The sequence below is a fragment of the Balaenoptera musculus genome, chromosome 1 (genome assembly GCF_009873245.2).
Source record: "Balaenoptera musculus isolate JJ_BM4_2016_0621 chromosome 1, mBalMus1.pri.v3, whole genome shotgun sequence".
Lineage (NCBI taxonomy): Eukaryota > Metazoa > Chordata > Mammalia > Artiodactyla > Balaenopteridae > Balaenoptera > Balaenoptera musculus.
In genome coordinates this window covers 100,057,866-100,071,123 of record NC_045785.1, presented here as the reverse complement: position 1 = coordinate 100,071,123, position 13,258 = coordinate 100,057,866, and the positions used below count along the sequence as shown (strand labels likewise).

The 13,258-nt window shown below is 39.0% G+C and overlaps 1 protein-coding gene across 2 annotated transcripts in view; it reads right to left on the bottom strand.

Annotated features, from left to right (window-relative positions):
- The window catches only part of MAGI3 (membrane associated guanylate kinase, WW and PDZ domain containing 3), a 249,282-nt gene that overhangs the window by 1,645 nt on the left and 234,379 nt on the right, over positions 1–13,258 (bottom strand). For both annotated transcript variants that reach the window (XM_036826556.1, XM_036826563.1), the window contains exons 17-20: positions 8,972–9,074; positions 8,063–8,189; positions 6,964–7,107; positions 1,058–1,196 (exon numbers count right to left, since the gene is read on the bottom strand). In XM_036826556.1, coding sequence (XP_036682451.1) covers positions 1,058–1,196; positions 6,964–7,107; positions 8,063–8,189; positions 8,972–9,074 — 513 coding nt within the window. The remainder of the gene's footprint in view (positions 1–1,057; positions 1,197–6,963; positions 7,108–8,062; positions 8,190–8,971; positions 9,075–13,258) is intronic.

Here is a 13,258-nt window from a genome sequence, read left to right as displayed (position 1 = left end):
TGTAAATAATTTTCTTGCTTTAAGCTGTCAAATTTAATGTCAAAAGGAAACTGAAAAGTGCAGAAGATAGAAGTAGATGTATTTAATAGCATCATTTTTAATTAAAAAGAAAAAAAAAAGAAGGAAGTGATTTACAAGACATGCAAATTTACCAAATCTTTTTAAGGAAAGACCAAGAAAAGCCCTGAAAGCCTTAATGTTGCTCAGGTTTCACGTAGGAGCACAGACCGGAAGGAGCCAAACCTGAAGAAGGAAGAGAAAAAGCCTAGGACTGTGTAAAAAAAACACCACAGCGCAGTTAGCAAAGATGTCACCGGGGACGTATGGTTTACAAGCAGATGGTGGAAGGTAATACAGTCAGAGAATTACAGGCTGGAAGGGGACTGTAGGAGGTCATGTCTATACTTATCCCTCAAAAGCTCTATGGGGGGAAGGGAGGAAACTGGAACGGACAAGGACTAAATGGTGTGGTATTGTACTTCTAGACTCGTGCGCTCAGTTGATAAACAGTGATTTTCAAATACTGTGATATTTCAAAAACATACAGTGAAACCAAGGAAGTTTAAGATCAGTGCAGGACTACAGAAATGGTCCCAAGTGCAACTCCTTGTCTCCAGGTAGAGCTAAAGTAACTTGTTTTTGACTGACAAATGACCAGAAAAGCCTGAAGTTCTCATGCTGCTCATTGAGAGAGAAACTCATCTTACTAAAGGAAAAAAATAACATTTGAAGAGATTTCAAATGCTTTTCATGACATTAAAATCGTTTGCCTCTAATGTTCTTGTGTTTTATAGACACTTTTCTCTGCAAAAGCAATTATGTTTTCTGTTGAAACTAGCTTAACATATATATTCTAGTCTAACAAAAGTTCTGTATGAAGTCACTTATTTTGTAATATTATTATTTATAGTAACTAACCTTAGATGGTTCTGGTGGTTACCTCTGAATTAGCTAGTAAAATATCTGTCCCCCTCCAAATAGATATTCCTTTTCCTTCTACTGCCCCCTCCCTAACACATTCTCAGCTTTTCAGCTACAGGTGAGCTACTTAACTTACCATGGTCAGGTATCAAGCCAGTTCCTGGCCTCAAAAGAAGAAGAACTTTATTTCCACCGGCCTGAATGAGCTCAATTGCTCGAGTATGTGTGATGCCTTGTGTAGGTTCTCCATTGATCTCAACAATCTGGTCCCCAACCTAGACAGGGAACATTCACAGAAACAACATGAAAGTACACATCCTCCTTCAGTTCTGTTCTGTCATCCCTAGAGCCACCCAACTCTGCTGAATGACTCTCTTTGTAAAATATTTAACTTGTGCACAGGGCTGTTATGCTAGAGTTGATGAGGAGTAGACAGGTGGTAGCACTAGGAAGAGATGATGTCCAGTTTTATTTACGCTATAAAAGTTTATATGACTAGTAAGCAGGATCTGGGCATCTTGAAGTCAAGAATCAAATTCTAAGTTTTCAACCAAAGGTTAAGTGGTGGGAGAGGTGAAGGCTCTATGACCCACATGATACCACAGAGCTACCTCTGATTAATCCGCCTGTGAAGGGTACTTTCCGACTTGAGCTGAATATCCTAAATCCTAGGCAGGTGGCTCCTCATCTTTGAAGCCTATCCTGGCCTCCAGGGAGAACTGCCTACTCCTTCCTTTGTGTTGCCGCTACGCCCTGTACATATATGAGGCATTACCTAAATGAAATATTTATAGACTAAAACTCTTAAGAAAATTCAGCTTGGAGAAATTCATACTAATATGAATACTTATTTAAAACCAATAGCTGGCTTACACTAAATGACTCTAGTGTGTAGTGATTTCCCTAGAAAACAAACAAAAATTAGGGATCAGAATAAAATGCCTCAGTACCATTGCTATTTACTAGAAATGTTGTCTGTAGTTATTTGAAAAGAAAAAGGAAACATGTGAATGAGTGAAGTATAACTTCTGCAAAGGACCTGGTTAAAGATAATGACGGTAATGATTTAAAAATATATCCAGATTTTAAACAACATTTCGAGGTGACAAACAACTAAAGGGTACTGGCTTCAAAACAGAAAAACTGAACAATGGACAATTACTGAAATTCCAAAAAGCAATTCAAATATTTGCAGAGCTTACTAAAACAATGCAGAAATAACAGAAGAGGACGCAGTAATTATTTAACAGAGGTGGGTAGGATTGCTCTGTATCCACGGCTGCAGCAGAGCACAGTGGCTTGGGAGCTGGGCTTTGGAGTCATAAGGTCTGTGGTTCGCTCCTGGCTCAACCTCGTCCTAGCAGCGTGGTCTCATTTTCATCTCTGTTAAGTGGGGATAACATTAGTACCTACCTACCTCCTGGGGTTGTTGGGAGGAATTAATGAGCTAAAAACAGGATTATACACCAAGCACAAATAAATGTCAATTTTCAAATTATCTATTTTCTGGTTTTCGAAAAAAAGATTTAAAGCATAGCAGGATGAGGGACTTCCCTGGTGGCACAGTGGTTAAGAATCTGCCTGCCAGTGAAGGGGACACGGGTTTGATCGCTGGTCCGGGATGATCCCACGTGCCGCAGAAAAACTAAGCCTGTGCCACAACTACTGAGCCTGCGCTCTAGAGCCCGTGAGCCACAACTACTGAAGCCCGTGCGCCTAGAGCCCGTGCTCCGCAACAAGAGAAGCCACCGCAATGAGAAACCTGCGCACCGCAACGAAGAGTAGCCCCCGCTCGCCACAACTAGTGAAAGCCCAAGTGCAGCAACAAAGACCCAAGCAGCCAAAAAGAAAACCAAAACCAGTGTAGCAGGATGAAGATTTAACTATAGACTGTGCCCCGTTCTATACAATGCAAAAATTTTTCAAGTAAACTAAGAAAATAGAACAAGTTTTATTGCATATTTATGGGAAAAAAAAATAAGAGTGAAGAAATGGAGGATATCACAAAATGGATTTAACACATAAAGTGGAAAAAAAAAATCTTAAAAAACCCCCAAAATAATATGATAATAAACATAATAGGATGGAGAAAAAGTAATAAACACAATTCATTAAAAAACCCTTATATCCAGAATAGGTATGTAAGTGAAACAAAAGTCGGTACCCAGATTTCCTTTAATAAGTGATTATAGAAAAATCATTTTCATGAGGAAACACAGATGACAAATTAGCACCAGATATAAAACCCTCTGATAATTAGAGAAGTGAAAATTAAAATAGATACTACTTGGAGCATGCTTTGGGTACATCTTGTAAAAACGTGATTGAGGTTATAATTCATTTCAATTATATTCTTTGGCTTAAATTCTCTGTCCAAACCTGCATATTTCTTATTCTTTCAGCACAACAAATAAACTGCAAAAAACTTGTAATTGAACAGATCTGCCACCAGGTGTCATCTTTGTTTAAATTAAAAACTAAATTAGGGTGAAGGAGAGGAAAGCCATGGCTTTAAGATTTATGGTAGAGAGGCCCTCAAAAGGGGAAAAAGTTCTAAACTGGACTACACAAAGCTTAAGATAAAAAAAAAATCACACCTTTGAGAGGGAAATGTAAACATTCTTTTAAAAGTTTGTTACTTTAAAAAATTTAAGTGTGATAAAAATACAAAAAATGGGGAATATATCTTTTGATAACAATAAAGATTCAAGGTCAGGTGTTTGTACTACTGAAAAATAGAATTGTGGGGGACAGAGGAGAGGAGAGAGGAGAGAAGAAAGAAATGAAAGGGGAAGAAAAAAATGACAATAGGAGAACCAAAAGAGGGAAAGTAGGAAGAAGGATAGAGAAAAATTGTGTTCATTTTTTAAAAAGTCACTTTTTTAAGGCAGTCTTGCAGTTTTTAAAACAACATCCACTAAAATGTATTAAAATGACTAAACAATATTTCTAACACATTGCTTACATTATCTCACAACCTGTTAAGACCCTTTATGCCTCCCAAAGGAATTGAGTCCAAACGACATAATCATGGCCTGATGTGAAAGCACACAGACCAGGCTGAGAGACAACGGACCTGGGTCCCTCTGTGGCTGTGACTTAAGTCTCCCTGAGCCTCAGTTTTAATCTGCAAGTGGGGATAATGCCACCTACCTCACAGAGTTTTTGTGAGACTAAAACTAATACAAGTGAAAACATGTGGTCTGGAAGACAGCAGACTCTTAATAGTTTCTAAATCTGATTCTGTTCTTTGTCAAATATTTCAGTCTGACACTATTCCCTAATATGGACTTTTTCCATTCAGCTGATTTCTCATTCCCTTAATCCAGAACCTTTTTCCTTCCTCTCTAAATCTTAACAGGATTTAAGGACCAGCTGAAGACTCACTAAATGTACAGATCCTCTCAACACCTTTCCATCTATATTAGAAGTTAACATTTTCTTGTTTTAGTGAATTATACTATTACACTGCTTATTCCTTCATATAGCCCAAGTCCTGTCTACCCAGTAATAAGTTCTGGGAGTTAATCTTAAATATTAAAAAAAAAAATTAATTCTCTCATTATCTAGAAATATTAACCATGCATTCTATTCTTTCAACAAATATCTACGGAGCATCTACTAGCAATATTCAAGGCACTACCTCAGGTGCTGAAGATACTGGAATAATAGGTACAGGACACAAAGTACAGTGTCAGCTTAACAGAAAAGACACGGGAGAAGAGGAGAGAGGCAAGAGGGGAAGGCAGGACGGACGCTCAGGTGGCTCCATGCACGAGTGTCAGCTGGAGAGAAATGCTCATCTTCTGGGACGGTGGCCACCTGAGTAAGTTGTCATTTACAGCAAAGCTCCCATGATCCCTACACCAAGTCAAGATTTTGATAATTTAGTAGCCAGAGAAATAATTCTCTGAAAAGCTGATTTATTAGAGTTTAGAACAAACCTGGGCATAGCAGTAATAGCTTATTTGCTTTTGCTTTCAAATTTCAGAGTTTCTTTTTTATATTAAAGCTGATTTAATCCCATAATTCTAAAGTTTCTGCTCATTATTAAGAATAACATGTTTTAGACATAGAATCCTTTAAGGCCTCTTTGTTTGCCTTTTATTTGGTGCGATTAGTGTATCTGAGGGTTCTATTTGAAAGCAACATTTCAATTATATCCTAGTTTTTGGTTTAACTGGAGTTTTGTGATACAATATACAATGGGAGATTTTTTTTTAAACTCCAGATTTAAATGACTTAGAGATTTTTTTTTAAAAAGGCAGGGGGTGGAGGAGAAAAAGGACCAAGAAAACCAGAAATAAGTATGCCATCCCCATAAACAGTGCCTCAAGCTGCTCTTACTAAAACTTTTAAGAAGTTTACTTGGGCCATGTATTTTACGTGTATTATAGCTCTGCGTTTTGTGCAGGGTCAGAGTAGTGACCCAACTATGCACAGCTACAAGGTGGCAGAACCAGAGTTCGATCCTTGTCCTGTCTGATTTCCAAACCCATGTTCTTCTCCCCACTTTATGAAACTGTCCCTACAAGAAAGTGAAGTGCGGCGAGAGCAGACAGCTCAGCTTCAGCACACGAATGGACTTCGGCCATAAGCCCCTCTCCTTGCCATCAACACCCTCCAGCTCTGCTTCTGCTGCTCTGCGTTCTCACCCTCCCCATTTTCTCTACTTTCTATGGTCCACTAATGACAGGCCTTATCCAGAGTCCCGCCCCTGGCCCACAGTTCTCTAAATCTTCTCCTTTAGTGAACTCATCCCCAGCAAAGGCATCAGTTATCACTTCTGTCTGGGTAATGTCACAACCTGGGACTCTACCTCTTGTCCTAACTGCCTGCTAAATATTTACACCTGCTCAATCAGCTGGTCCTTCAACATGACTACAACTCAGTACATCATCAGTCTTTGCCAAATCCTTTCTCCCACTGGCCTCCCTCACGTTTTTTTCATAGTACTGTACAAAAGTCTGGTCCTTTAGAGGAAGGATGGTATCTTGTTTTGGGGTCACTCTTTCTCCCAGCTCATTCAGTATCATGTATAAATCCTTGGGTAAAGCAAACACTCAGTAAATGTTTATGAAATGAGTAATGGGAGTGGAGTAGTGATGTACATAATTCAAAACTGCAAAATCACCCAGAAGATGTTTCTAATCATTGTTAGAATATACCGTCTAATAATTTGCCAGGGTCATTTGCCTTTCCAATTAGTTTACTTAGTTAAATGTAAAAGAGAAAAGAAAAAAAAGCAGAAGAAGAAAAAGAAAAATTTCTCTTTCCCTGATGCCTATTGGTAGCAGAGGGAGGAAGTCCAAAGTTCTCTTGAACAGTAAGGGGAAGGCTGTCCGGATTTTATAATTTTTAGCATATAAAATTTTTAGCATAGAATTGAATACCAGTAAATTAACTATTTTTAAAAAAATTGAGGCCAGCAAGTGTCTTCTATATAAGAGTCCTCTAAGTAACATCTAGAGAAGGAAGGAAAATATCTTTTGCAGATCCATAAACCATCTGGCCTCAATGCCACGTACACAGCTATAGTGTTTCAGAGCTGAGAACACCGATGCAGGAACACTGCTGATGTGATTCCTAGTCCTGCAAATGATAATAAAGGTTGGGAGAGTCATGCTTTTCGACCTCTGGCTCCCTCTAGAAGTAGCTAAGAGGGGAAAAAAAATCCTGGGATTATTGTTTCTTGGAAGAAGTCGATGATTCTGTTTCATCCTGGCTTTCCCAAGACTTTTAATAAGATGAAAGTATATTTTATTTATTAATCCATTTGCCCTTGAATGTTGACTACGTAAGTAAAATTGACTTTTTTCTTACTGACCAAAGTCAAGCCAGCGCAAGCAGCCTAACTGCAATACAGTATAGCACCCTGCAGAGAGGAAATGAAATCATGACAAGCATCTGCCTTTCAGGTTTTAGTGATGGAAAATCTTACTTCATAGATTCAGGAGGTTTCTGCATTCCTTTTAATCAACTATTTTCAGAAGTTTCCAGTCCGGAGCCAGAACCAAAGGTTGCAGACAGAAGCCAACTCACGTGAATTCTGCCGTCTTTGAGGGCAGGACCATCCTCAGCCAGACGGAGGATGAACAGCCCCATGTTGTATTCCTTCCCACCCCTGAGGCTGAATCCAAAGCCCCGGGGGCCTCGCTCCAGCTCCACTGGGTAACAACCAAGGCTCTAGAGAGAGAAGTGTAAGAAAAACAAGCTTACATGGACTGCTTTATTTAAAGTGTGAAGAAAGACTCCTTTTATGGCCGGAAGAAATGATTTATACTCTCAATACGCACTTTAAAAAAAAAATTGAAGTACACTTAATTTACGATGTTGTGTTAGTTTCAAGTGCACAACAAAGTGATTCAGTTACACATGTATATATATCTATTCTTTTTCAGATTCTTTTCCATTATAGTTTATTACAAGATATTGAGTATAGTTCTGTGCTCTACGGTAGGTCCCTGTTGTTTACCTATTTTATATATAGTAGGGTGTATATGTTATCTCAAACTCCGAATTTATCCCCCGTTCCCGCCCCCCCATCCCCTTTCGTAACCTTAGTGTCTTCTATATCTGTGGGTCTATTTTTGCTTTGTAAATAAGTTCATTTGTATCATTTTTTTGGGATTTCACATATAAGTGCTATCCTATGATATCAATATGCATTTCTATATCATAAGGAAGGAATGTACGTTTTGGTTGAAGGGCTACTTAATTTCTATAAATGCAGCCTAAATTAATTTGAAGATTACATGTCTTCTCTACTAGTTGGTCAATATGCAACAGAACAGAATCAGAGAACAGAATTTTGAACAGTGCTTCCTTTAAGCAGATTTTGACTAATTTTCCTGAAAAAAGAAAAAAAAACCCACCCCAAATCCTTCTTTAACTAAAACACTGCTATTTCTAGGTACTCAACTAAGGGTTAAAATTTCTCCAATAGAGGATAAACTTCTTTTTCACTCTTTACATCATCTCGTGGACACTAAGAGAATGCCAAACACAGAGTAGGTCCTTAAGAATGATCAATTTTGGGAACAAATTTATCTGAACTGATTTGCAATTAAAATTCATCAGTGTCAGTGATTCAGCAACTGAAAAGAACAGTCTGCATGGGGGGGGGGGGAATCTCTGTTACCTGATTGTGCCGACTGCCTATGACTGAAATCATTGCAGTGTCCGGCTGTGCAAGGTGCTTGTGGTCAGACCACGAGTGTCTGTAAGAAGTGGAGACGTCTTTTCCAATTTCACCTTCTGTGACACTTCTACAGGAAAGAGAAATCAAGTCACTCTGTGAACTAAGAATATGAAAAACAGCCTAAAAGTAAAAGCAGATCAATTTCTTTTCCTTTAAAAGCTGAATTTTGCCATTCTCCCTCTGACAAACTGCTATTAAGACAAGCTGTATCTAGAAGCAGAGAGATGCCAGGCAAAAACTAGCCATTAACTCCAGCATGGCTTAAAGTCTGTCAACACCCCCAGGCTGTTTTTTTGTTTTGTTTTTGTTTTTTTGTTCTAAGGGTGTCTCAGCACAGTTTACATCAAGGAAAACTGCACTCAAGTCACTGAACCGGAGGGCAGATAAGCTGACCTTGTTACAGTGAAAAATGGCTCTCCTGCAGTACCAATGCCTGTGAAAATGCTGAATTTTTGTTAATTTCGTTTTTGTTTCATGACTAATATTTTCAACGAAAGAGGAAAGAAATATGCACAGATACTGCTCGGGTAGTCTGAGAAGACGGTAATTGATGTGGGTCTGGGGCTTCCCTACCAAAACCGTGGGGACCTAGAGCAGCAGAGTAGGTGCTACTGTCACTTCTTTCTAATCCCCACCTGTCAGCATGATCGGATGGTTACGCTGCACCCTGCGCTGGGGCTGGGAAGAGGGGGAGGAAGGGACAGAGGGCCTGGAGGCAGTAGAAGTCTCATCTTGACCTAACCGGCTGGCTTCTGCATAATTGTGTGGAGATGAGTGGGGGCGGGTGGGTGATGAAAAGTGGGGAGATGAGCAGAGATAAAAACCAAAACCTGAGGAGAGCAGCCCCACCTGTCCCCAGGTATGTGGTTGGCCTGTGACTGTCCCACGGGCCTGTGCTGCAGGGCTGGGCTTTGCCTGGCGGAGTTCGTTCCTGATGGTGGACCAAGATGCTCTGTTCAAAGGCGAAAACAAGAGAAATAAGAATTTGTACATACAGATGTGAAAGTGAGACAATAACAAGTGGTTGTCACTTTCCCGACGGTAGTGACTTTACACAAGCAGCACTGCTGTCAGCTGCCTGCGACTGGAACTAACGTCTTTTTCCCTGTGGCTTCTGATTGATGTTTATGTTTGAAGAGAACAGCAATCATTCTTACTGCACACGCTTTCCCTCTTTCACCTGTTTTGGTCGTCCACACAACATGAAAATCAGAAATGAACACATTCCATACTATTATCTAGAGGACTGAGCTCTGGGAACTACCTTGTAACATATTTATGGGTTTCCAGAGTGTACTGCCCATAACTGGTAAACCACTCTAGATGACAAAGACAGGTCTCAGGAATGCTGGAACACAGAGGCCAGTCTGGAAATTACACACGTATCTTTAACCTGCATCTTTAATGTAGCAGTAGTTATTTCACCTGACTCTAGTATCAAAGAGAAACTTACAAAATCATCCTGAGTGTTGACAAATGTTTATAAAGATTTTACTGATTCTATTTTCTAAGAGCACAGATGTAAGTGAAAAAAGGAACATTTGTTTCAGTATCATCCTCAACAGATCCAGAACTCCTGTTGTTCCTTGAAGGCGGATTTCATAACTAAGCAAAGTAACTGCTTGCATCTAGAACTAGATGCCAATTCATGGGAGATGACAGTTAAAAGACACTCTGGAGGTTGTCAGACTCATATTTATTTTTAAAGCTTAAACTTTTGGACTTCCCTGGTGGTGCAGTGGTTAAGAATCCGCCTGCCAATGTAAGGGACACGGGTTCGAGCTCTGGTCCGGGAAGATCCCACATGCCACGGAACAACTAAGACCGTGTGCCACAGCTACTGAGCCTACGCTCTACAACCCGTGAGCCACAACTACTGAGCCCACGTGCCACAACTACTGAAGCCCGCATGCCTAGAGCCCGTGCTCCGCAACGAGAAGCCACCGCAATGAGAAGCCCGCGCGCCGCAACTAGAGAAAGCCTGCGCGCAGCAATGAAGACCCAACACAGCCAAAAAAAAAAAGAAAGCTGAAACTTTCTAATGTTTTATCTTGCCCAAATTTTAAAACATAGGATATTTAAAAATATCAAAGAGAGCATAGATTAATGATTAAGATCATGAACTTTGGAGCAAGACTGATGGGGTTTCAGCCAGATCCCATCATTTACTAGCTATGTGTTCTTGAACAAATTACTTTAATTCTCTGTGCTTCTAATCATCTCATCAATGAAAAGGGAATTACAGCTACCTTGTGGGGTTACTGTATAGATAAACATGCTTAGAACAGTGCCTGGCATATCATATTCACTATATAAATGTTTCTATTAAAATTATCATTTTGGTTATCATATCATCAAAATGATTGGGGCTATATTTCTTATTTGGGCTATATTTCTCTTAACGTCTGAAATATTTACCTAACTTAGCAAAAATGTTCCATGTAAGAGGCCATTTTTAGGTTAGAACATGTAGAAACTGATAAAACCTGAATCTCAGAATATAATGAAAACAGAGAAAGACTGATGTGAAAAACAAGGAATATGAATGATTAGGAAGCAATTTCTATTGAGAAAGCTGGGACTTCAGGGTCACTAAATACATCACTATTTTATGGCTTGGATTAAGTTGTTTCTCTTCAAAGTTCTTGGGACTAAAAACATAGATAAATAATTTATTCTTAGTTAAGAACTTCTTGTAACTGAAAGTAACTGAGAGTACTCTGAAAACACAGGCCAGGGTATAAACAGTGGCAGGATGAGACTAATGATATCTGGCTAAGCTGTGGCAGCCCCTGAGGATTTCTGATGCTCTGACTCTGCCTGCTGGGCTTGTGTGCCTACATGGATTTCAACATGTACCAGATGTAGAGATGGAGGCCCAACCTTTGCAGAACTTATCCAGAGGGTTGTCTTTCCTCTTTAAAATCAAATGATCCAAGAAGGGAGAGTGGTGCATGAACTTTTTTTAATTTTAATTTTTGGTGAGGGGTGACTTGGAAATTTGTTTGTTGCACTTTTATTTACTATTGTGAATTTAATTTTCCTAATTACCTTAACAAATTACTTTTGTTGGCCTCCTTGCTGACCTTCTTGCCACCAATCTCAACTTTATTCCACCTCCCAGGTTCCAGTCCTGGCACATACATTGAAACATGCCACGGCCTCGCTTAGAAACCTACGGCAACTTTCTATTGCTCGGAAGATACTATCCAAACTGTCACCTGGCGCTCCTGGCTTCCCACTTCATCTCCTGTTCAAAATGTCATGTCCTCTGTGAAATCTTACCTGCTCCTTAAGCACACTGTTTTCATAGCATTTACCATTTTGTGTCAGGGCTGGGTGAATACCTGTCTCCCCTGCTAGACTGTGAACTCCTTGACTGCAGGAATCGCACTTCATTCATATTCTTGTGCCCATTAGAAATTCCACACTTCATTCATATTCCTGTGCCCATTAGAAATTCCAGAAGTCCTTCCACCTTTGCTCACTGGGTATGTCAACTTCTAGTTACCTGCCTCTAAACGTGAGTGCCCATTATAGAGTTGAATCCTCTTCTGTCATTATAAATTCATGGCTACTATTGAGGGAATGGAAACTGCTGGGAAAAATTACATCTATCAACAAGATGACTAGGAGATACTTGTACCTTTGTATTAGTCCAATTTAGATACATTTTTTGGCTTCACTAGCTTGGCTAGAGCAATGGGTGTATAACTTCAGAGCAGGACAGTATAAATAAGCTGATCAATTTCAAGTTTTCCTCTATCTTCCCCTAAGGACGAGAGATGTCGCAGCTAGGCAAAAAGCACCACAAGTTGGTGCTTACTCTTTCAGTTACATGTTTTTTCATTTTCCTCTTCAAGGTTAAATAAACTTTCTATCATGGTATTCTTTTCATTTTTAGTCCTTCAACCCATGCTATGTAACTTCTCCAATTCATTTCTGTGTTAAAAGATGTTCTGCTTTTCAAAGTTAAATATTTATTCCATGATGTCAAACAGGCCTATGTTCTCTCTGAATTTTATCTGAAGATTCTTGTAAAGCAATGGGTTAAGTATATCTTTCCCTCAATGAGAATTGAACTTTTGCTGGAGTTTCTGTACGTAACTACTTAAGAGAAAGTGTATTATCAGAGGATAAACACAAAATCCCACAGTTAAACTTTAGCAACAAACATTATAATATATTGAGAATCATCTTTACCAAGAATAAATAAGAATCTCATGAAAGAACTTTCTAAAATTCTATTGAAAAGATGACCTGAATAATTGAAGAGATAGCCATACTCTTAGGTGGGGTGACTTAATATTTAAAGGTATAAATTTTCCCAAAGTTAATATATTTTCAATACATCCCAATAAAAATTGCAGCTGGATTTTATAGAGTAGCTTAATAATTGGCTCTAAAATTTTACATGGAAAAATTTCATGAATACCTAGTTGATTTGGTGGGGGCTTGGAGAAAGACGTGCCTTAACAGACAGATACTAGAATATACCACAAAGTTACAGACTAAAAACAAAATGTGTGCGTGTGTGTATGTGTGTGTGTGAATATATATACACACACACCCTTAAAAATTATATTTATATATATTAAAATTATATGTATATATACAATAGGTACATATAGATAATAATTGATAAACTAGCAGAATAGAATAAAGAGCTTGGAGATTCTTTTTTTTTCTTTTTTTTAACATCTTTATTGGAGTATAATTGCTTTACAATGGTGTGTTAGTTTCTGCTGTATAACAAAGTGAATCAGCTATACGTATACATATATCCCCATATCTCCTCCTTCTTGCATCTCCCTCCCACCCTCCCTATCCCATCCCTCTAGGTGGGCACAAAGCACTGAGCTGATCTCCCTGTGCTATGCGGCTGCTTCTCACTAGCTAGCTATTTTACATTTGGCAGTGTATATATGTCTGTGCCACTCTCTCACTTCGTCCCAGCTTACCCTTCCCCCTCCCTGTGTCCTCAAGTCCATTCTCTACGTCTGTGTCTTTATTTCTGTCCTGCCCCTACATTCTTTAGAACTATCTTTTTTTTTTTTTAGATTCCATATATACGTGTTAGCATATGGTATTTGTTTTTCTCTTTCTGACTTACTTCACTCTGTATGACAGACCCTA